The 25176-nt window shown below is 39.4% G+C and overlaps 1 protein-coding gene across 1 annotated transcript in view; it reads right to left on the bottom strand.

Annotated features, from left to right (window-relative positions):
• Positions 1–5026: 5026 nt before the first annotated feature.
• itsn2b (intersectin 2b) overlaps positions 5027–25176 on the bottom strand; it is a 40335-nt gene continuing 20185 nt past the window's right edge. Inside the window, exons 17-40 of the mRNA XM_061745344.1 lie at positions 24438–24619; positions 23516–24300; positions 21255–21376; positions 20908–21162; positions 20601–20797; positions 17610–17665; positions 17243–17409; positions 17018–17048; positions 16181–16302; positions 15408–15504; positions 15105–15299; positions 12144–12265; positions 11534–11640; positions 11265–11448; positions 10236–10334; positions 10044–10127; positions 9851–9934; positions 9682–9744; positions 9185–9334; positions 8974–9092; positions 8810–8892; positions 8638–8721; positions 7574–7747; positions 5027–7173 (exon numbers count right to left, since the gene is read on the bottom strand). Coding sequence (XP_061601328.1) covers positions 7025–7173; positions 7574–7747; positions 8638–8721; positions 8810–8892; positions 8974–9092; positions 9185–9334; positions 9682–9744; positions 9851–9934; positions 10044–10127; positions 10236–10334; positions 11265–11448; positions 11534–11640; positions 12144–12265; positions 15105–15299; positions 15408–15504; positions 16181–16302; positions 17018–17048; positions 17243–17409; positions 17610–17665; positions 20601–20797; positions 20908–21162; positions 21255–21376; positions 23516–24300; positions 24438–24619 — 3711 coding nt within the window. The 3' untranslated portion in view covers positions 5027–7024. The remainder of the gene's footprint in view (positions 7174–7573; positions 7748–8637; positions 8722–8809; positions 8893–8973; positions 9093–9184; positions 9335–9681; positions 9745–9850; positions 9935–10043; positions 10128–10235; positions 10335–11264; positions 11449–11533; positions 11641–12143; positions 12266–15104; positions 15300–15407; positions 15505–16180; positions 16303–17017; positions 17049–17242; positions 17410–17609; positions 17666–20600; positions 20798–20907; positions 21163–21254; positions 21377–23515; positions 24301–24437; positions 24620–25176) is intronic.

Raw genomic sequence — 25176 nt, 5'->3', positions numbered from 1 at the left:
GCTGTCAAGGACGACACCAAGATGGGAAATATTTTGAGGTACACAAAAACAAGAGAAATGAACTGGAGTGTGTAACAATTCAGCCCCCACTCATGACTGAAAGTCTTTGTAGAGACACTTTTTACAACAATTACAGCTGTAAAGCCACATTAGGTACATTTTGCCACATGTGAGCCCTGAGCTGGCTTGTGTTTGCGCTGTCAGGTGTGTGGGCATGATGGCCGTAGTTACCTCTGCTACATAGCAACGCAACATCATTTTGATGGGACAACAAAGTAAAAAAAACCCCAGCCCAAACAAACATAAAAAAAACAACAAAGAACTCAGGAAGGGCAGCAGTGGAGGACATCTAGCACATCATATTCTTTCTTCTTGGTGAGAAAAATCTGAACTTTGTTTAAAGGAGCATGAGGCAGGATTTATGAAAAAAATGAGTATACGTTTTAAGTTTTCTAGTAATAATGTCAGATGAAGCGTTCCAAACCAAAAAGAATGAGCCCTCTAGTGTATCTCTCCGTTGCCTTGAACAGGCTGTGTGCTGCAAAATGTGCTGCAATTCTGGGAATTTCCCGCACTGTCCTGAGGATGTGACGTCAAATGGCGCTGCATGAGCGTTCTCGACGGCGCTCGGCTTGGATACAGGAAGAAGACGAGCGCGGTGGATCCAAACTTCTGTTTGGGTAGACATGGATTCTTCCACAGCCGGCAAACGACCCAGCGCCACTCAAAGCCCACTAAAAAGTGCTACCAAGAAGAAAACGAAGCCTTTATCAGAGACAAGTCGCGAGTCAAAAAGAAATTACGAGCAAAAACGGGCAGGCACACGAGTAAACATTGGATACACGTTTGAGTCCTGGAGGCAGCTTCAACTTGAATTGGGACTGAAAACAGTTGCTGACATGGCTCATTTCCTACTGACCAGGTAAGATAACATTGTAAGTCATATTTAGAGCTTGGTTTGAAAATCACATGAGATTACCAAGGAGTCGGAGTGGCCTAACGTGCTAAGTAGCGTTAGCCGCAAAGAAGTAAGGAGTCCGTGCGCGCTCCTATGCCGGCTTCGCTGTTGGCTGCAGTAACCCCGATGGTCGTCGTGGCGCTAATGAGTCTCATTTCTTATTCCTGCCTCATGCTCCTTTAAGAAAAAAAAGATTTCAAAATGTTGCAACTTGTGTTTACAGTACGTCCATGTCTGAGAGGGACATCACCATTGATAAGAGCAAAGTGGTAAAAAGGTTTGTGGCGATGAAGAACCGGCTGATGGTTCGGAAATAGTTCGGATTTGAAAAAGTTTTAAAATTAAAAACCCGCCAAAATACAGCAGATGAAAGAAGACAGCTACATGTTAGTCTTCCAATTTTGATGCCACAGCGTGTAGAATGTTTGTCCCATTTGGGGTTTTATACAAGTCACTGAGCATGTTTCTTTATTGCATATTGATGTTATATGTCAGGAATTATTTATAGTTTTCAAAAGATTTTTAATTTTTTTTTAGCTTTATTGTTGTTTTTCTCTCTCTGACGTCTTAACACCCTTTGGTTACTCTCCATCAATAGACTGTACAATAAGAGAGACATCATTACAGTTACACCTGGTCTGAGCAGGTTTGCACACAACAAAAGAAACTGACACTACTCAAGCCTCCACCATGTTCGATTGCAGCCACAGTGTCAATAAAGTAATATCAGAATCAGAATCAGGTTTATTGGCCAAGTCAGGTCAAACACATATGTTAACAAGAAGCAATCCTATAGATCTAGGCTGCTCCAATATGTCTGAGACGGTTATAAAATAGAGTCGCTGTTATTGGTCATCAGCATCATTAATACTGACAAAATGAAAAAAACATGACTAAATGTTCTACATGTAGAGCACTCGTATCAGGCATCACTTTGTATCTGGCTTCTACTTGTCCTGCTCAGGCTGGTGAAATATTAACCATCTTTACTCTGCACAGCATGTCCTGGGAGAAATAGTTGTCAGTTATTTCTGAAACAACAAACTCAGAAGAGGACAGGTCAGCCTTAGTGTGGGAACACGGGGTCTGCACAGCAGCAGTCTTTGGGCTTCTGGCACTTTTACTCCATAATTCATGAGGTGAGGCTTCAGGTCAGGGTGGATGGACTCCTCTCAGTTCATTACCAAAAATACAAACTTCATTATGAATGGAAAGTAACTAATATCTATTACGTAAAAAATAGAGAGTTACTAATGCACAAGGCTTTCCCCCTTCATGTGTTTTAAACCCGACTTTTTCAGTCTTGTGTGGCGCTTCCTTTTAAGAGCGCACTTCTCCAAAATTGGACCACAAATCTACAGTATATCTTAACTTTTACAAAAAGCTGAATAGCTTCATAAAAGAGTTGTGCACCATTTTTTCTAGCAAACCTTTCTGAAACAGACTGTATTTTTGAGGACTATATTTGGCTGTACAATAACAGAAATTTGACTCTTTCAGTAGTCTTTTCTGGTTCATGATAATACCTGCAAACAATGTCCGTATAGATTTTGTCTTCTTGATTCCTTTGACGTGGATTTCCTCTCTTATTGTCTTGTTTTCTGTTGCCGTGGGGCATTTTTGCCCAGTGAGGTCATTTGGCCAGAACACAAGCCTCATCATTTTCTTGTTATCTTTCTGTATGTTTTTTTTGCTTTGTCTTCATATCTCTGTATGGACTTTAAACTGCTAACACACCAACCCCAAGGGGACTCTTATCTGGTCCAGACGGCTCTTTCAGGGTGAAAGGTGTTAGGTGGTGTTAGGGTACGACTTCTGTTGTTGTGGTGAAGGGTTAGGGGTGAAGAGCTTTAGACAACATTATGGTAGTAAGTGTCCCCATGAGGGCAGTGGAACAAACAAATGTGTGTGCGTTATATAAGACAGCTGCTCATGTGGTGATAATCAAATCATTCCCATGACTGAGTCAAGTGGAACTGGGGGCCTCTCAGACTCATCCTCTATGCACATCTCTCTTTCTCTCCATACTTTCTTTTAGTGAGCCTTCATATGTGTTCATTTCCCAATGCTACTTGTTTTTCCTGCTGTCTTAAAACTGCACACTCCTTTCATACTTTACTTCATGTAAAAGCTCACTCTACCTGCTCATCTGCCTCTCCGCTAATTGTAGTTTATTCATCCTGTTGGATGGTCTTGGAGAGAAAAGGAATATTTTACCTCTTCACCTCGGTGTCCACATGTCATGACACCTTTAGAAAATAAACTCTTGGGTGGACAAGGGTAAAGACCAACATTACAACCTTTAAAGCTGATGATTTAAGAGGAAATACAATAACGAATCATGGACTTTATAAAGTGGTACGCTGTTGGGGTTTATAAGACGGTGTCGTAAGGGTAAATTGCATAATAATGATAAAGTATTTCTGGATAAAAAAGGTCAAATATTTTAATAGATTACTTTGCTTGATAAATAAACTCATCTTTACATGTTTCACAGAAGTGTTGAGGTGATTTTATTCTGAAATGAATTTTGGCAAAAGGTTGTATTTAGTTCATATATCGTGGCCTTTTTTTGTTTCCTTATCAAGGTAAAAGGACTTTAGTAGCTTATGGGTTAATGGGTTAAATTAGAGCGTGGCTGATTTCCTTATTTGCCAGCTATAGGTTGAATAGTTTAAAATAATCTGGTGTGTTTTTTCCAGTTTGGTTTAAAGAATAAATGGTCGCGTGTCTGAACACACTTGAGAGGAATCTGTTACGGATAAACTCCAAAAATAGCAGGATGTGATGTCCCCCATATCTCACCAACAGCTCCAACTCCACAAGTTCAAAGGTCGAGAGAAAGGAAAAGCATTTTCAGCATTTTAAGTGCATGATTGTGACAACCTCGTTTCACACACATTTTGGCTCCATTTCAGTGTATAATTTAATCATGCAATATTTCCTCGCAGTTTCAAAAGCCAAACCCGCGATCTGCAGTGAGTCATTGAAGTTATCAGACAAAAGTAATGATATAACTTGACATTTTCCACTGGAATAGAACAGAATATGAACAAATTGGATATTTTCTTGAGGCTGTTCAACTTGTCTGCTTTTGAGGAGTCAATTAAGTAAACAAACTAACAAATACAGCGCATAGAGCATCCATCCACATGATGCCGTCGGGCAGCATCCATTCCCGCACTCGGGTATCTATTTTATATCCAAAAACTCAGCTTCACTCTGATATTCTGTATCCTCATTTTGCTCCATCAAGACAAAAGGATCATACAGATACGTTTATACTTCAACTTGACTGGTTTTTGAGGGCATACAATCATTAGGAAAATGTTGGTATTCGTACCTTTAATTGAAATGTGTTGACACTTTCTAACAAAGGGTAAACAAACTTTTTGGTTCTGTACAGTTGACGCAGTATTATAATCAAGTAAGACCAAAAATAGGAAATAGTGTACAATGAGAATGTTTTCTTTTACCAAGATGCCTTATAAATGTATGCAAATTCCCTCTTCTCTACCGAGAGAAATGGCCCCCAGTGGGGCAGCTACATCTGTAACACATTTGTTTTCAGTCAAGTGTAAAAATTAATCTCCACATTGCTACTGCATAAAATGCATTAGTACCACTTGAGAAGCTTGGGTTGGGCTGATGTAGTCGACTCAGAAGACACAGCTGTGTGTCAGCTCGTTGCAGATCCACTCAGCGTGGTTATGTAATGACTGTTGCTCTGTGGCCTCGGAGGACGACTAATGAGGTTTCTTGGTGTACGATGACAACCCGCCCCGAGCTCCACTGACTGAAGTCTGGACACCAACAGAAACCAGGGAAATCTTATATGTAAGCCTCAAAATTAAACATATTAAAATATTTGTTATGTGTTTCATTAGGTTGAGTATTTTTTTTTTTTTTTTTTAATAACTGCATCATGGTAAGATGTTGAAATTATGCACAAACACAGGAGCAAAGCATGTCACAACAGGTACATTCACTGTACTTGCATGCCATATTAAACATCCCCTTTTCTGCAACCAGACAATAATTTGACAGTTTATAAAATTTTAATGTCTTTATTTTGGCTTCAAAAACCCTGGTGTCATGTAGAGGTCAAAGTAAGTACAAACAGCAGGTTAGAGACCGACAGTTTAGATTAAAGAGGCAAAAGAGAACTAAAAAGTTAAACTAAAAGATTTTGACCCAACCAGGCAGACCAGAGAGGCCGTCCAGGCGTTGCATATGTTTCTACAAGTTCAAAAAAACAAACTGATTGAGCAAGACAAAGTGGATAAAGGAACAGAAGAAAAGTTTGTGGCCTCAAAAATAAGACTGCTGACCCAGTCTTCTACCAAAAGAAGTCAAAACATTAACAAAAACCGTAAAGTCCACGTTTTATTAAGTGACATCACATGTGTAAAAACAAAGAAAAGAAAGAAAAACCCCAATGAGACCCAACTGATTATCCGAGACGACACAGCAGAAGCGATCCAAGCTTTCGGATGGTCACACGCATAAATTAAGAAATAAATACAACACTATTCTGGTTCTGTCCAGAGGAAAGGTAGTTGAAAAAGAAACCGAGCCCGGGACAACAGAGTAAAAACAAGGCTGAAAATAGAATAAAATTCAACCAATACAACACAAATGTACGATTTACGCCCAAAAGAAAAACTTTTATTCTTTAAATCTTTCATCCCATGTATTTATAAAGAAAAACTTTGAGGAAACATAAATCAACTGTATTGCTGTATATGAGGAAGAATCTAGAGAAAGACACTTAAATATGTCCAGTAGTTTAAAGAGTAAAAAGCAAAACACAATCTAAGAAAATGCTCTTTAATATTGCGGACGTCCTTTTTTTAAATCATATTACCCTGTCATTCAAAATCACTTGGCTTTGACTGAAAAGCAAACTAGACGACCATTATTACACCCAACGTCATCCCAATGAAACCGATGATCTTAAAAACCGAAAAGACTTTAAAAGATGACTTGCATTGAAGCCAGGAGTTGCAGCTAACTTCAAAAGCTGCAGCATCAAATGTAGGATAGTATGTTTCTCTTTCATTATGTCTACATTTCAAAAATCCTCACACACGCACACCGTATAAGAAAAGAAAGTTAAGTATTGTTGCAGTGACGCAGACTGGACCCAGAACAACACATCCTGAGATCTTTGTGTACAGTAGTAAACCGACTCCAGACCAGAGCTACAAACTAAAACTTCCTCTTCAAGTTGTCTGATGCATTTCATGTTGCTGTCCATCATCTGTCATCTTCTGCTGGACACCTTTAATGTCTCTCTGTGAGGACGACACTGAGCCAGACAGTGATGATCATCAGTGACAGCTCAGAAATCAGGCCAGCGCAGCTTCTCAAAAGCCATCAGTAACCATCACCTCAGGCCAAAAAGGAAGAAAGAAAAAATGTATTTTAAATTTAAAAAAATCTCAACTTTTACATGTCTTGATAATTAGGATAAAACACTCGTTACTTGGATGGCCTTGGTTGAGAAGACTTGGCAAGGTATTAATACTACAGAGGAGCGGGCATGGTTTTATTGTAGTTTGAAAATAATTTACTTCCAAGTGGCCACTGTCCATTTGACCCACATTCAGCTTTGTAACAGTGTCTCCGTTGCTTAAGAGGGTCGTGGTCGTGTGGCTAGGTTCTCTCTCTTAAGCACTCAAGAGTGTAAATATAGCTTAGATACAAACCGCTGAACGGGTCATGCTGCTCTTCCCGCCTGATGTCTTCTAGATGGCAAAAAGACAAGACTTTGACTGTTGTCTGATGTCTAACAAGCCCTAATGCCTGCAGGGGGGTCTGTATGACAGAGGAGGTAATTTTAGTGCTGGTTATTGTTACTTTTAAGGCATCATTTGTGAAACAGTTCAGAAATTACTAGTATTTTTCTTTTGAGGCATCTCCTTGGAGTCCAGATTATGCATGTGAGAGAAACCATGCAAGTCTGTACATGTGAAAAAAGCAGCCCGTCTTATTTGGTTAACAGCTCATATTTTGGTGCCTGTGAAGTGGACACAACGCATGACTTCAGCTCCTCCAGCATGGTTACTTGCTGCCGTACAGCTGCAGGTCAAGGCGAACCCACACTTCCCCCGTTGGAACCTCGTGCAGTAGAAGACGTCGAGTCACGGGTCCTTTGTTCTCCAGCTCCTTCTTTATGGTTGCCACGGGAACCTCCGTCCGGCCCAGAAAATCTGAGTAAAGAAATAGACGAGAATAAACGGGCTGAGTGGATGGATGGATAGATAGACGAGAAAAATACAAGCCAATGCAACAAAAGAAAAATAGAAAAAAAAAAGTACAAATAAAAATGACAAAAAAGAAAAAACAAAAACAAAGCAAGATTTTTTTTTAAAAGAAAAAAGAAAACAAACAAAAAAAGAATTCCATGGAGGGTCTGATTGATTAGAAGGTGTTGAAGAGTTAATTATTATTATTTTATTTTTTAAATCAAAGCATACATGAATTAGATACATAGATTTTTCCTGAGCAGTATGAAATAAGCTGTGAAAATTCAACCACTTCATTTTTCCCCCTTCTTCCTTTTAGGCTTAAGCATATGAAGAGAGGAGAAAATAACTTCTTGTTGCTGACCGTCAGGTGAAAACTGGTCTCTTTCAAAGATGGTGATGCAGAGGACGTCCTGGTACAGGTCTTTGATGTGAAACTGACAGGTGAAGCTCCACTTGGGATTCACGGTGTCGTTGAGTGTCCTGGATGTGAATGTCTGAGCTCCCATGGCCACTTCGCAGTAAGGATTACTTTTACCTAAAGGAAGAGAGGTGCAGGAAAGAGCAATTAGGATTATTAAAAATGGTAGCCAGAATAAAACAAGGCACATGAACATGCATGTTCTGAGAAGAAGAGGTTCACGTAGCAAAGATTAAAAACAGGAAGTAAAGATCACGATGCAACCTCAAACCAGGAAAAGTTGCGACACAATGAAAAATGCTTAAAAACAAACATGGTGATTAACATTCAACAATAACAATATTTCAACAATATTTATTTTTCCTCATGATCTTGTTTTATTTGTGAATCTATTTTTATTTGAAAAAGTTTCCACAAAAAGTTCACACAGCATTTTAGAGCAAGTAATGAGGTGAAAGAAGGAAATAATGATGGTAGTTAATGTCAATGTGTTACAGTAAAAATGATTTGGTGCAAGTACAGCAGCAGGTTGAGTTTTTGAGGAGCAACGTTTGGCAAAGGACGTCCAACTTGTCAATAAAAGCATTGAAATTTCTTTTTGAAATATTTATGTTCCTCAAAAAAAAGATGTGGATTTGCTCATTTTTCCTCCTGCAGTGTAAAATAATCCATGAAGAAGTCAAGAAAACTAGAGGAATTTGAGTTCATTAAGGAAGCTCATGATGCCCAGAGGACCCGTTTTTTCAGGGATGCCTGCATTTTTCAAAAAGACCATATTCTGCAAACATAACAAAGGCATGTCTGATAAAGAAGAGGGTATGAGTACTAGATGGGTCTGCTTGCAGTCCTGACCTGAATTTTGATGAAAAATGGAGGAGAACGAAGGAAAACTGTTGCACTGATTTTCTTTTGTCCGATTTTATCCTCCAAACTTTCTTCTGATTTGAGTTTGTACATGTTAATACACTAAGCTCCAAGTACATCCAGTAACATGTACTAATACTCACCGTTGGGTTTTGCTGCCTTGAGTTCAATGGCTTCCAAGATGGTGACAAGAAGTCTGCCGATTCCACTGGCCTTCACAGATCGGGCTGCAAACCCATGTACAGACTGTGTTAACGATCAAAATCACGCTTCATTGCAAAATTAAATATGGATGTCAGAGCATAAGAGACAAACCCTGATAAGCTTTTTCCCTTTTTTTCTTTTCCGTGTCAATAAACTCCTCAGACGCCGTCTTTATCTTCTGGACCCACGCTGTCCTGCCAACACAAACACACAGCGTCGGTAACGGCTTCCCAGTGTCCCCGTTTCTCCCTGCATATGCATGCGTGTGCAGCTACCGTTCGTTAATGTTGTCGGTCCGGAGGATGTACACCCTGTCGATGTGCGAGATGTGGAAGATGGGCTCGTCGCTGGAGGGATCTGGAAGCTTCACCAGGACTTCGTTTAGAAGAACAGGCTGCGGGAAAAAAACGAAGGATGAGACACCGTCACGCATGAAGAAACAAAAAGAGATCATAACAAAGCTGCCGTCTTGGTTGAGTCTCTTACCGGTTTATACATCTTTAGCTGTACATTGTTCTTGTTGCTGAACAGTTTATCAGGCCCAGATGAAGTGAACTGCTTTGTCGCGTGAGTTAAAAGCAGGAAGTCGTTAAAGAGGAAAGCCCAAAGCTCCTTGTTGCTCTTCACTTTGTGCATCTGGAGATGAGAGCGTGTTATTATCACACACATTTTGTTCAACAAGAAATTATTAATAGTTTATTGAAAAATAGTGTCATGACTATGAAGGCCTAAGAAAAGTTAAATGATTTACTTTTACAAGTCCTCTGGGAAAGTAAAGCCCATTTTCAAACATCAAAAGACCTTTAAGATGCAAATATTAAGACTTGCCTCACTACTCCGAAGTAGTAAAGTAGTTATAACATTGTGAATCTGTTCACGTTTAGAATTTCCCTTCCTTCTGTGCCACATTCTCCTGCTTTGTCTATTTAACTTTTAGAATACGAGGTCTCACCAGAGTCGTACCGTGTCCTGGCGTTACCCACCTTGCCACTGTGCAGCAGTTTTCTGGGGCCCAAACAGTTGGTGAGAGAGTTAAAAACCAAACACTGCAAGAAGTATGACCATTTATAATTATTTTTTGGAATTAGAAAATGTAAAAAAGCTTGTTAATAGAAGCCATTAATAAGAATGGGTTGAGGATGGATGCAATACCTCTGCAGCGCCATCACACTGCACGTGATTCTGAATCCACTCCAGTCTTTCAGAATTCTCCTTCTCCCTCACACCCTCGTTCACCTGGAAAACACCGAAAACTGTATATCAGATAAATCAAAAGATCTCATTTATCGATTGACACAGATGGATGATAAACAAGAGAATGATATATGTGTAAAGAAAAGCCAACCTGTTGACAGAGTTCCTCAGCCCTCTCCAGAGCCTCTTTCAGGGGGCCTCTGTCAGCATGGCCCTCTGCAGTGCAATCCAGGATCTACACACAGTCACAAGAACACACCAACTAGTTCATTACATCTGTAAATGAGGGCATAACATGTATATTTGAACAAGCAAAGAAATATTCTCGGACAAGGTGCCGTACGTTTCTGATGTGCAGTGGGTAGCGTGTGATCCTCTGCATGGGTTTCAGCAGGAAGCTGGACAGTGGCATGCCCTTGCACCGGTAGTCTGTGGCGATTTTCTGGTGGAAATAAGAGACAACACTGTGTTTACTCATTTTATAACGAATCAAGTCTCAGAGGCCAGTTTAAATCCATTACAAAGGCTGCAAAATACCTGATATTATTAGGCCTGTGTTGAAAAAATCGATTTCCCAAATTCTAAATCGATTCTCATATTAATTCCTAAAAATCGATTCATATGTCTAAAGATAGATTTTTTTTGTATTTTCTTTTCTTTATTTATGTTTTTTTTTCATCATTAAATTACAACTTTTGGTTATTTTTTTGTTTATCCCCAAAAAAGGAATGTTTTGTTGGACACGAGAATAACTGGCATTTTTGCCTTTAAATATGTTTAAAAGGTATGAAAACATTAAAGTGTTAGGTTTTAATTGCATAAATTGTCTATATTTCATTACTTTATATACTGTCTTTGGGTTACATTTGCAAAAAATGCTAAAAACCAAATGCTCAAAAATTAAAAACCAAAATAGACCGAAAATGGAACAAATAAAAACGGAATGTGGGAAAAAAATAAAACAGATTTCATACGTCTCTGTTTCCTCCCTGGATCTGTTTGGTAATTCTGACCCACATGATGTTTCTGAAAGCAGTTATTTCAGCATTCTGGGAGCTGATTGGTCCTTACAGCATCATTAGCTGCCAATACTTGCTGTTTAATCTCAATATAATACTAGTATTACTATTTTGCATAACTACAGTCATATAATTCATGCAACAGCTCAAAAAACAGTTTTAATAACACTAACCCAAATCAATATCGGAATCGAATCGGATTGAATCAAATCTTGATAATCGATTCTGAATCTTAAGAATCGAATCGGAATTTGAATCGATCCCCAGCCCTAGATATTATCGATTTAAAATATCCATCTTTCAGTGCAAATTAAATTAATGTATTCAAACACTTTCCTCACTCTTCCTCCTACCTTGAGGAATTCCTTGAAATCCGGCTCGTTGTCGGTGCGAGTCTGAAGCAGCGCCGCGCCGTTGATCTGGCATGAGCAGAAGCGGATGTAGGGCTGCATGTGGGACAGCTCGGCTGCCAGGATATCTCCAATCATCTGCACCGGCATGTTGTCCCCGCTTGTCTTCTTACGAACCCGGAGAGCCCTGTAAATATCAATATACGTGTAAATAAAAAAACTTTCATCACCGCTCCTTCTGTATCTTCACCATCGATCCATGTGATATTTACTTGACAAATTTCGTGTTGCAGGCCAGAAGCTCTCTCCAGTTGACAAAGATCATCGTCATCTCTGAATCATTCAGCCTTCCAGACTCGGACATGGGCTTGTAGAAAACCTAAAGGCAAGCACACACCGGAACGGAGGAAAATGGTTAGTTGGGAACAAAATAAGATATTTAGACTTACAGGACTGTCTCAGAAAATTAGAATATTGTGATAAAGTTCTTTATTTTCTGTAATGCAATTAAAAAAACAAAAATGTCAAACATTCTGGATTCATTACAAATCAACTGAAATATTGCAAGCCTTTTATTATTTTAATATTGCTGATTATGGCTTACAGTTTAAGATTCACAGAATATTCAAATTTTTTGAGATAGGATATTTTAGTATTCTTAAACTGTAAGCCATGATCAGCAATATTAAAATAATAAAAGCCTTGCAATATTTCAGTTGATTTGTAATGAATCCAGAATGTATGACATTTTTGCATTACAGAAAATAAAGGACTTTATCACAATATTCTAATTTTCTGAGACAGTCCTGTACACAAGTATGTGATCAGACTGTAATGCGTCTTACTCTCATAATCATATTCATCAGTATTTGTGTGCATTACCTCCAGCACAATCTGCAAGTCTTCCACATATTTCTCCTCGGTTAGTATCAGCTCATGGATGTAACCCTGTCTTTTCCTCTCCTGAGGACTCAGAGAGTCCAGACTGTTCAGGTTTGCACACCCTACAGGAGGTGAGAAAAGGGAGAAAAAAAAAACAAGCATGGAAACACTTCACAGAAGCACAAGGGACTGCTTAAACCACTGCCACACTTCTACACTGCCTCTTTCTCTCAGTTCTGCCATGGAGGAAAATACAAACAATCATTTATGAAGCTTTCTCCAAGGAAACAGAAAACAACAGAATAATAGAGGAAAAATGAAAAAGAATGAAACCCAATCCACAAAGTCACACTCACCTGGTACAGCGTGCCCATTCGGCCGGTCTGACATCCCCATACAAACGGCCTGCTGCTCACTAACCGAGCCTTTTCGTCCCTCTCCTCCTCGTTCCCTAACCTCACTGTCCGTCTCATCCCAGAGATTTAAAAAGTTAAACCTGCATTGTGAAGCCATTTTTTAATACTGATTCTGTTTTTCCAGGTATGTCAGTCTCTCAGAGTCCGTCTCCCATCTGGTTTGTCTCTTCCGTGCCGTTATCTCTCCGAGCCGGTAAATCTGTTTGTGCCAAAGCAGGAAGCGAGATCCGATCTCACATTTCACCCCCAGGGGCCCGATCAGAGTGAATCCAGCTAATATTTTTACGCTACTCTGTGACTACCTCTGGCAATAAACAGAGCTATGGATGTACGAGTATGTGAACTCAAAAAAGTTTTGTTTTCAAAAAGTTTTTTCCATTTTTCCATTCAACTTAATGGCATTTATTATGTTGACAATATAAACACTAGACGCCATAAGCCTACCTTGCACACAAGTTCTAGGGCTAAGTATATAAACAATAATTCACTGAATTCTCATTTCAAACCAACTTTATTTTCATTTCAGAACCAGAAAATATACTCCATTAATACATCTTCATCAAAAAATTACACCATCTTTTAACACACGTACTCCATGTATTTGTTAAGTCACTTGTGCTCGCAGCTCCTGCTGTTGCGTTAACGTAAGCAGCTTTGTGTCGGGGAGTTTCCTCCAGTTTATCCTGAAAGATTCCCCTGAAACCTATGACAAACCGAGTCTGGCATTATCTGTATTACACTGGGAGAAAAATGGATCGATTCTGAGAATTTGGAGCGCAACAGGTTTCGTGTATTGTACTTTTCACTTGCTGATCTGAGGAAAATGTGTCTTTACAATGACACTTACTTTTTTTTGTTTTGTTTTGTTTGCAATGAGGAGTCACACCATGAGCAGAAATACTCATCTATCTTCCCATTGAACGAAATCCTAACAGCAGCAAGAAAAACAAAAAACGACGAAAAACATTTGCTTATTATAAAGTGCAGCAACCATTTATTTATTTAAATTAAAACCCCTGGAAAGAAGGCTTAATCCCTGCATGGCGAGGAGCCGTTCACGTCAACACACACTCATACTGGGTTCATTAGTAGTAACAGCAGATCCACTTATGGCTTTTAAATGTACGAGGCCAACTGTGCACTTTCGCTGTGCTGTCTGCAACCAAAGTAAGTTTAAATTAAAGTTTCCATAAAGGGAAACGGACATCCCCAACCTTTAAATTGGACTAGTTTTTCAGAGTCTGGAGCTTTGCATATAAGGCACTCATCACTGTTATGACCCCCCCCCCCCCACACACACACACTTCCTAATTTTGCCAGGACTGTACTTTTTGATACAGTATTTGTTTGCTGAGTGAAAAGGGCTATAGACTTCATTATCAACTTGCCTCCCTTCACTGATCTCAAGAGGCTCCCCCTACTGGCCTTTAGACACAATACAAGCTCAAACTTCAGAATTGGCTTAATTTCTCAGACCAGGATTATCTATTTTTTGGTTGTTTTTTTTTATACATTAAAAAATGTGATTACCTGAAACAATCGTTCTCTAACTTCAAATTACTTAGGGCAAACGAGTTTTTTGATATTTATCAAATATAATGGCTTTTCAAAATATATTAACAAATTCGTAAATTGACATTCAATGACAACGTTCTAGTAATTGCGTGGTTCTGGAATCTGGAGAGACAATTCTTCCTGAAAATACCCCCAGGCTTACGGGTTAGCATGCTCCTCATCTTTATTTTAAAAGGCCAAAGGTTGTGCAAGTAAAATCTAAACATCATGTCTGAAAACATACTCATTTTTGGGGGAGAGACAAAAAGTAGCCTTTGTGTTAGCTGACTTCCCGAAAAAGAACAAAGAAAAACCCGTGATTCAAAAAGGAAAAGAAAAGAACGTGCCACAGAGTAACCCACTATCGCTCTGCTTCACACACTTTTGGTAGGATTCAGCATCATCAGTTCGAGATCTAAACAGGAACCAAATAAACCAACGAGGCAAGGAGGCTTTAACAGTTAACAGAATCAACACAGAGCAATAACGTTGTTTCATGGGGCCAATTCCTTGGATAAAGAAACTTTTTCTTTTTTATTTTCTGCTAACATCTGTTTGCGGTCCATTTCCCTCACAATGTAACAGTTTCTTAGTGGAAGAAATTAGAAGGCAGAGTCCAGGCACCCCACCCCTTCAGAGCAGAGTGTGATAGTGGGTCTCTGAGGCCAGGAGGAGGAAGAGAAGAGGAGGAGGAGGAGGAGGAGGAAGAAGAAGAGTCTTTCTACCGCCCTGGAAGGACACAGACAGAAGGAGAGGAATGAGAGAAAGGGAAGGTGAAGTACTGGTTTTAGGAAGGAGTGGCAAGGGCAAAAACACACGAAATGTAAATAAATGGAGAGAAGTGCTGAGGATAAACTATCAGAGATGGCCTGTCTGGTTAGATCAGTTGGAAAAGGGCAAGGATTAGTTAGTCACATATATTTGTAACACAGACTTCGTTGTTGCTTCAAAAAAAACACATTTCCTTTTACAATATTAGATATTTACTTACACTGCTGGCTGGGGTCACACTCCGCCGTTGTCATCTGAACGTAATTGGTGGGGAACAGTCCTGTGACCCCACTGATTTCTCCTTTCCACCAGTCTGGATTACTCTTGTCTAAAACGTTGATCAGCTGCCCTTTAGAGAAACTCATCTCGTCCTGGTTGGCCGCTGAGTAATCGTATACGGCGATCACCTGACAGACTGAATCAGAACAGCATGTGTTGTTATCATTTATCCACTCTGCACTCTATCTGAGAAGTAAATTTTGCCTCACTTCACCTCATCTTTTACATCATTTCCCATCGTTACCTGCTTGGGGTGCTGGTGTGGATTTGCCGCTGTTGGATCCCAATATTTTAACGTGACTGGCAGGGAACCAGCCCTTCTGACGTTTCTTACCACGTGCCTTTGAGTAAGAAAACATGAGGATTTCATCAGACAGCGGCGATGCTGAGAGATAATTTATCCTAATCAATGAACACACAATTCTCCACCACAAACCTTCAGTGCAAATGATGGTCATGAGCTCATGAGGGATTGTTTATTCCTCAGACATGACACTAATTTATTTTTTAACAAGACTGTTGCCAGGTAATAAAAGTAATCAAAAAGTCACATAGAACCCAAAACTGAAAAAAAGTCCAGATTTTGGCATCCTTGACACCACGTCTTTTAAATATTGTGACGTAATGGAAACATTATTAGATGGTAAAATAGTGGCACACAGTCACCTTTTATCTGTTTGTTGCCTCAAATACAGCAAAACATGTACCGTATGTTTAGAAATAAAATAACGCCGATGAGAATAAAACATGAAATTGCTTGTGTTCATACTGCAAAAGCCAAAGAAAATGAAAGAGTAACTGCCTTTACATTTCTCTATTTACTTTTTCTATTTTTTTTCTATTTGGGGGGGGTTCTATCATAATTAAATAATTTTGTTGTTTTTGAACTGCTTGAATCCAAAACAATCTCCAACTAAGCATTGTTTTTGTCACACAAAGGTTAGAAACAGTTGTGTTACATAGCTGCTCTGTAAAGTATCAATGTTTCTAAGCTTGTAAAAGCACAATAAAAGAGACCTGAAGTTCTCCGAGCCACCAGCCAGAGGCGCTCTTCCCAAGGACGAGGATGAGCTGGCCGTTTTCCAGATTCAGCTGCTCGGGTCCAGCAGAGGAGTGGGCTCTAATGACCTGAGCGATTTCTGTGAAAACACAATAGTAAAGTACAATAAACTGAAACTCCAGCAAGAAATGTGTTTTGTACAGTAACAAAGTATATTCAGTGGAAACCGCTGACATATCCAAACAATGAAACACTTGATACTTTTCAAAACAGTGCCTATTAATAAAGATGATTTGCGGAAATAATGATGCATAAAACAGACATTTTGTTTTTTTGCATGATTTAATTTCATAAAATAAAACATTTTAGGGGGAAGAATAGCTAATTTATCATTCTTTTATCACACACACACACGCACACACACACACGCACACGCACACGCACACGCACACGCACACGCACACACACACGTAAGTAATCAAGTAAGTAATCAAGAAATAAAGGGTTAAAAGAATGACCAATTAATGTGTATTTTGTTCCTTGGAAATATTGCGGGGTGGTTTGAAATCAACTAAACTTGTAGCTAATGTCAAAACCACATTTACTTTTAATGTAATGTCATTTTTGTTTAATCAATTATTAAAAATGTTACATTTTCTATGGGTAATAAGTCAAAGATGCAGCATTTATCAGTATGGTACGTTTTTTGTAACGAAGATAAAAAATATTTTTTACTTCAGGAATACATCAATCAATCAATCAATCAACCAATCAATCAATCAATCAATTAATTTTAAAGGTTTGAATGCAGTGTTATTCTGCATGATGCATGGAAATGTCAGAAAACACCTCACCTGGCTTTTTCTTTCCAGATGCACTTGATGTCTAGGGAAGAATATTTAAAAAAAAAAAACTGGTTAACAAATTCAGTATCATTTTCAGTATATTTTAATTGACACACAAATGAATGCACAAACTAAATTGTACATGACAACATGGCTTATTGACGACTTATTTGGAAAACTGTATTATATTAGGAAAGTGTCTTCCATTTGTTCGCGTATGCTGAGCATCCTTACATCTGTCTCTTTAGGTTTGACATAGTTGCTGGGGAAGAGGCCCTTGCGGTCTCCTATAGAGCCGTTCCACCACTCTCCTTCTTTCTTGCCCACCAGGATCACGTCCCCTTCTCTAAACGTCAGATCACCAAGCTCTGGAGACTCATACGTGTACAATGCCACATACTCTGGAAAGGAAAACGGGAGACAATCGATAAGTTAAACTCCTTAAACGGACTGGCTGTGGAATAAAGGTTTGGACCCCTAGAAGATTTGTCCACTCCAAGTTACAAAGCCTATATGAGAATTTTCAACACATAGGAATGCATGCTTTTGCTGATGGTTTAGATAGTTTGCTTGAGTTGATGTTGCTTAAGTTTTACTGCACCTTCAAACTGAAGGCTGTCACCAGAGTCTTGGGCATCAACTGATGAGCTCTTCATGCTGTGAACACAGACGAATGATATTACTGCACTGATTACATTCCACACTCAGACAAGTCCTTCAGCTCCTGCTGAGAAATGCTGATTATCTTAATTATCAGGAGATGGGGATTCTGATCAGGGCTTTTCAAACCTTCAGTCTCTTTTTGTCGGTTGTTTACCCGACTTACGAATGCAGGTGAACGCTGAAACTTGCACTGGATTGACTGGTAAAACAGGAGCTTCACCCTCAGGGTCACTTTTGTTACAGCTGCGTTGCAGCACTGGTTGGAACTACACTGTAGCACTGCACGTACTCATGTATTTCAAAAATATGCACAACACAAGATGTGCACTGCTCCTTCCTCAAATGACTTGAAAACCCCTTTAAAAAAAAGTGTGGTTAAGGGTTAAGGGTTCTAAAAGCATTACAAAAAAGGCATTTCACATGAACAAGAATGTTTCAACTAGGAACTAGACTAACTCAGGTAAAGGTTTTGGCTGAAGTGAGAAATCTTTTGTACTTTTTTTTTTTTTTTTAACGAAGGGGGAAGGGGGAAATCAACTTTCCTTTAAATAATACCTACATACAGGACTGTCTCAGAAAATTAGAATATTGTGATAAAGTTCTTTATTTTCTGTAATGCAATTAAAAAAACAAAAATGTCATACATTCTGGATTCATTACAAATCAACTGAAATATTGCAAGCCTTTTATTATTTTAATATTGCTGATTATGGCTTACAGTTTAAGATTAAGATTCCCAGAATATTCTAATTTTTTGAGAAAGGATATTTGAGTTTTCTTAAGCTGTAAACCATGATCAGCAATATTAAAATAATAAAAGGCTTGCAATATTTCAGTTGATTTGTAATGAATCCAGAATGTATGACATTTTTGTTTTTGTAATTGCATTACAGAAAATCACAATATTCAAATTTTCTGAGACAGTCCGTGATATGTGCTCTCAGCCTAAGACTTGCTGATTGGCCTCAGCTAGGTCAATCATATGATAAGTCAATATGATCAACACGCTGACATGGCCCACCAAACAGATTTGAACTATTTCACAGCGTCAGCTGCAGCTCCCATTTCTGGAAGACACAACAGAAGGTGAGATACATCACAGCTCTGGGTCTTGGGAGCCAGAGGGGCAAATGTATACAGCCAACCGGTCACCTGCACTAGACGCAAAGTGGATGTGACCGCTTACCCTTTTTACACAGAGCTTGTCTCCTCTTTGTTTCACCTTTGCTACAACTTACCAAACATTTAAACTGGAACAGAGGCACAACAAAAATGCACTGTGTATCGGTCCATCAGTTCTACCTTGAAATTGTTGTATGCAAGGGACTTTGTTTTGTTGAGTGATACCTTTCTATGTTCAAGAGGGACTGTGGGACTGATGTAGCTCCATTGTGTCATATGTACAAGTACAGAGATAGAAACAGAACGTTTAAAGTTGACGGGCCACAGTTACACCTCTGAGTCGGATAGGAGGGAGTCAATGAGCCAAATTAATGGCCATGTCTAAGAGCGAGTCAGCATGGTGGGAATGTCACTCAAATGATTATTCAAATCTAGCATGAAGTGTTTAAACTCGCATTGATGCAACCCTGGCTTGCCTTGTTTGATCCACCTGTATGTGACTTAACAACAGTGGCAGCTTAATGAGGACTTCTTTTTTTGCCACACTCTGATGCAACTCCTGTGTGAAAAGGGGCTACAGTCGTATCCATGTGAAAGCCAGGATGCAGGTTTTCCCAGCAGGACAAGATGAGTAACAAGATGAGCGGTGTTGCCCTCTGAAGCTGTCACTGGGTTCAACGTTACGCCCGATCGGGTGTATACTGTTACAGAAGCTTGACAGGTATGTGCTCTAGGCTATTGAGTAGGAATGGGCGATATTTTACCGTTCACGATATACCGTCAAACAAATTCCCCACGGTAAGAATTTGTCATCTTGCGATAAAAATGATAAATTCCCATTGACGAGGTTTTTGTGTAACAAACATGGCGGAAGGCTGATCTGAGAGCGAGGAGCTCGTTGTTAAACGAGGCTCCAGCTCCAGCTCTGGAACTGGTTTGGATTTATAAAGAGAGACGAGGAGCAAACATCATCTATTATATGCAGAGTCTGCAAAAACAGAAGGAAATGGTTGTTACATTTTGATATAACGTTTGACTATTACGAAAAAAAATTGCAATAGTATCTAATTTGTGGCATGTTCCAACCAAAGGTTAATTTGCACATTTTATTTATATTAGAAGGATATTAGGTCATCACTGATTGGATTTTATTTTCAGTGAACTTTTATTCATTTGTCCTGTTTCTTTATTTATCAGGTTGTATTTTTTTCTACTTTGTGATTTTATAAGCTAAGAAAACTTGAAGGACAATGGTACTTTTGTTATCCCACTGTTTAAGCCATACAGTTTGAATAAATGTTGAATCTGTTCTTACATTTCAAATTTGTTTCATTTGAGTCATTACAGTTTTGCAGTACAGGTGTACTAATTTAATTGGTTTTCATTAATTCAATTTAATTGGTGTAGTTTAGTAGCATTTAGTATTCTTTTAGAGCAGTGTTTTAGGGGCTCCAAAGACTGAATGTGGTGATAGATTTATAGTTAAAAAAGTGGAGTTGAATTGGTATTTTTTTAATCGTCATTTTTATCGTTATCGGGATAAATGCCAGAAATTATCGTGATAAATTTTTTAGTCCATACCGCCCATCCCTACTATTGAGTTGATATATAGCAAATTATTTTCTTAAAAGGAGATTAATGACTTTGAAAGAGTTATTATAAAAAGTAAATGTAAAATTTCAATTTTGACCAAGCTGGCAAAGTTCGTAGAAGGAACTCGAAAGAGAAAACATCTAACAACGATACAAAAAATACATAAAACCCCGCTCTTTCTTTTAGTTTCATTCGGGGGAACATGATTACTTACTCCGCACTCTCCTCTTCTCCCAGCAGGGTCACATATGTCTTGGGGAACCAGCCTCGTTCCCCATTGAGCTCTCCCAGCCACCAGTTCTCCTGCTGCTCCAGCACTTGAATAACATCGTCCTTATTGAAGTTCAGATGGTTGTCTGTCTTTGCCGTCCAGGAGCAAAGAGCCTGAGCCACCAGGTTACCCACCAAATGCTGAGACAAGGAGGACAGTGGGCTGAAAATGTCAGCGCTGGTATTCTGTATGTTTGGACAACTATCAGGTTGAGTAAGTAGGAAGCAGCAGCCCCTCGGTAAAGGCTCACCTGTCCATGCGTCTCAGAGGGTGCAGGGTTCGGGGAGTGTGTGGGTGTGAAGGCTGACTTTGTCCCTGCCGCCTTGGCAGCTTCCAGAGCGTTAGACAGCTGTGACTGGAGTGGTATTTTAGAAGGAACTGCAGGCGTATTATTAGTCGTGTCTGATGGCGCTGCTCTCTCGACGTAGCTCTCTGGGAACCAGCCCATCTTCCCCTGCTTGCTGCCGTACAGCCAGCCTTGCTCCCGCTCTGCAGTCTCATCAACCTGACAAGGATTTGCGAAGATTTGAGTAAGAAGACAAGTAAGAAGAGAAACGAAACTGGAAGACATGACAGAGGACGTGACGTAATTCTTACCTCAATGATGTCGTCTGCATTGAAGCTGAGTTCTTCGTTGTTTCGAGCGTTGAATGGATAAAGCGCCTTGAAGGCTGTAAGAGAAGCCGACTTCCTGTGCTGCGTGGCCTTTGGCTGTCCACCTGAAGCAGCACATGAGGTTTCATAAAGTGAATTAATCGAGAATTTTAATAACACTGATTAAATTGCAAAAGAAAGGAAAAAAACGCTTTAATTAACCTTATTTTTCGAGGCCAAGTACTTGACTGTTTACCATCTACCTTTTCTTACGTCTCGTTCTGTGGTTACCCCCTTTATTCTAAACACTTCAAGTAAACAACGGTTCTCATATAAATAAATAAATAAATAAATAAATAAATAAATAATTGTATTTTTTTTATTGCCGTTGTTCTGCCATTCCATGCTCCCTGCCAGAAAATGCTACTTTGTGGTTCTGCGCATGCGCACAGTCGATTTTCAAAGTTTGATTGCGACGCCAATCATTTCATGCACGATGTAAAAAGGATAATATGGGATTTTATACGATAAAGAGAGAAAAAAAAACAATTCTATCGCTTTATTTGATATTCATTCGGCTATTTACCGGCAGGTCATTAAGAACATTTTTATTTACAATGACGGCCTGGCAAGAGACAAGGACAACTTGGGGGAAAAGGACATCGTTTAGGGAGTAAAACACAATCAAATTTTAGCTCTACAAAAGGTAGAAAACCATTAGGTAGCATTTTTTGGCAAAGCAGCAAAAAATGGCAGAACACTGTTACATAATTCAGTGCAAATGTATATAAAATACATTTAAACAAATACTTTTGTACTTTTTTCAGATGCTATAAATTAATATTAATAATAAAAAAAACAAGTATTCATTGCTGAGCTCAGTTTATCTTTGGCTAAACAGAAACCCCCCAATGGCAGCTGGACAAAAGTGCTGCATGCCATTTCACGGGAAATGGCTCCAGGTTTTGTGCTCATTCAGTCATAGCTGCTAATAGTGAAAAATCTGTGGACATGTCCTTACAGACTTAATTTGCCTTCTGCTCAGTTAATTATCCATCTGCTTACACACAACCTTAGTTGTGATGGTTAAACGGTGACCGAGTACATCCCCTGGCCTTTCTAGGCTATTAGCGCCAGCCACATTAATGAGCCTGTGATGTTCGTTAAAGGGTTGATGATAATGAAAACATCATGTACAGTAGCCTAACTCTGTTATCCCCCCAGCAATATGACCTGCTAGTGAAACAGAGTTCACCAGATGCCCATTGTTTTAATTTCTCACTGGATGAGCATTGAATGTGACCTCCCTGGAGACTAACAGACTGAAATCCATTGTAGCGACACAGAACTTTGATCCCTGTAATCAACACTGAACTCCTGCAGACAGCAGATGTATATGGGTCAATGACGAATAAGGATTTTCAACAGGTCAATTTTAAAATAATTTAAAAAAAAGAATATCTATTGCAGTAGTTCAAACATTAAGAATGTTGTGTACACAAATTCATATAAAACTTTTAAATTAAGTGATTTTTGTCAAGTTGAATTGGCACCAGCCTTAAAAAAAAGTCATGTGGTGCAACCATGATTCATATTAAAATAAATTAATTTCCTTAACATCTTGACATCTTTTTTATTTTTATTTTTTTTAAGTTTTCAGTATTATACAAAAATGGTTATTTTAATGGTCGCGTCACATGATATTTCATAAAATGGACAACAGTCAAACTTTGTTTGTATATTATGATGGAAATATAAATATAAATCTGTATAAATCTTATACACTACAAGACATTTTGGAAATCATGCCAGATAGGGCAGAAGATTGATTTAAATACATTTAGAGTGATTTCAAATAAGTTTTCAAAACAAGAGTCCTGGTCGGACGGTCGCACCACATGACATTTTGACGAGTAAAACAACAACAAAATCCCAAATAACTAGTATTTTTTGTAAAATTCAAGTGTGTCCATATGTGGGACAGGTAGGTCATATATATGGTATTTATTTATCCATTTAAACCTTTTTTGAATTGAAAAAAACTCTGTTCTTCGGAAAATATAGGCGTCACGTCATTGACCCATATAGAAGTTGGAGTGATGAGCAGGCGCATCATATACAGAGTCTAGCGTCCTCGTGTAGCCGGCCCGGTTTGACTTCTGCCCCGTGACTCTTCTCTACACGTCTTTGCCCCAATGATCCTGTCAAGCTACTTTCAATAAAAGGCCACGAGAGAGAAAACTTTTAAGGTGTGTGCATCTTACCCTTTCTCTCCTCCAGCCCTCTCAGCAGCGATGTCAGCTTCTCCTGAATATCCAGCTTCCCTCCGTTTGGTTGCTTTTGTTGAGAAGTTTCTTCCTTCCTCTTTCTCTCCTCTTCAGCTTTTCTCTTCTCCTCTTCCTCCGCCTTTCTTTTCCTTTCCTCATCTGCCCTTTTCTTCTCCTCCTGCTGCTGCTGAAGCCTTTTCCTCTCTTCTTCCCGCTTCCTCCTGTCATCCTCCTCTTTCTTTTTTCTTTCTTCCTCCTGTCTCCTCTTTCTCTCCTCCTCCTCTCGCTTTCTTCTCTCCTCCGCATCTCGGAGAGCTGCGTCGGCTGCCCTCTGTCTCCTCTTCCCTTCCTCCTCCTTTTCCCTTCTGTGCTCCTCCTCTCGCCTCTCTTCTTCTAACCTCTTCCGTTCCTCATTTTCCCTTCTTCTCCTCTCCTCTAGCTTCCTCTCTTCCTCCAGTTTCCTCCTCTCTTCCTCTAGTTTCCTCCTCTCTTCCTCCAGTTTTCTCCTCTCCTCCTCCTGCCTCCGTCTCTCTGCTTGCCTCTGGCGCTCCTCCTCTTCTCTTTTCCTCTCATCTTCCTCCCTTCTCTTCTGCTCGGCCGTCTCCCTTGCTCTGAGCTCTCGTTCTGCCTGCTCCTTGGCGGCTTGGATGATAGCCTGTCTTTCTCTCTCTTCTTCCTCCCTCTGTTTGGCCTCTCTTTCCTCCTGGAGCCTCTTCTGTCGCTCTTCTTCATCTCTCCTCACCTTCTCCTGCCACTGACGCTCTTTTTCCATCTTAATACGCCTGTGAGTGCACAAAGATTACTGACATTACTTTTAAAAAAAGTTTTAGGTTTGTTTAAGGAATTGATTTCTACATTTTTATTGCTAAAGGAACACAAAAAACATGTAATGAAAAAACAAAGATGTGGTTCTCAGTACCGTTGATTTTCTTCTTCATCTTTTCGCTTCCTTTCCTCCTCCTGTCGTTTCCTCTCCTCTTCCCTCCTCCTTTTCTCCTCTTCCTGCTCCTTCCGTCGGATCAGCTCACGCTGCTTCTCCTCTTTGATGCTCCTGAGTTTTTCAAGCGCTGCCTGCTGATTTCTCTGGCTTTCTCTTAGTTCCTGATTGTACAGAAGATGAACATACATTTACTGGGAAGGCTAAAGAACAGCATGTGACTTAAAGAAAGGCTGATCACATAGCTGTAAGGGTCACAATTACATCATTAAAAAACTAAACAAAGCTTCATGCAAACAATTATCAGCCAATGTTATGCAGTTTGAAGTTAGTGCAGGCAAAACAGAAAAAAAAGAAAAAGAAATGCAAATATATCAAGTTACAAAAATGTATAACATTTCAAAAAAGACCTCAGGAAAATAAAAAGAAAGAAAGAAAAGAACAAAAGAGAGAGCTAAAGCAAAAACCTTTAGCAGGTAGAAGAGGTTACGGAGGCAGGCCAGCAGACAGAAGACAGCCTGAAGCATTGAGTCCTCAGCACCCACATACTGTAAAGTAGGGGACAGGGAATATAGGATGGAGGGGGTTGAGGGATCCGGTGTTCAACGGATGAGAGAGTTTTAAAAAGGAAGTCAAGTGCAGTGGAGGTTAAAATAACAAAGGAGTGAAATTGGTATTGAGGTAGAATCATGGGAAGGAAGGAGAGGGAAAGAAAAAACGG

Source organism: Cololabis saira, chromosome 2, assembly GCF_033807715.1.
Source record: "Cololabis saira isolate AMF1-May2022 chromosome 2, fColSai1.1, whole genome shotgun sequence".
NCBI lineage: Eukaryota > Metazoa > Chordata > Actinopteri > Beloniformes > Belonidae > Cololabis > Cololabis saira.
The sequence above is the reverse complement of the archived record's forward strand: the minus strand, read 5'-3'. Positions and strand labels throughout refer to the sequence as shown.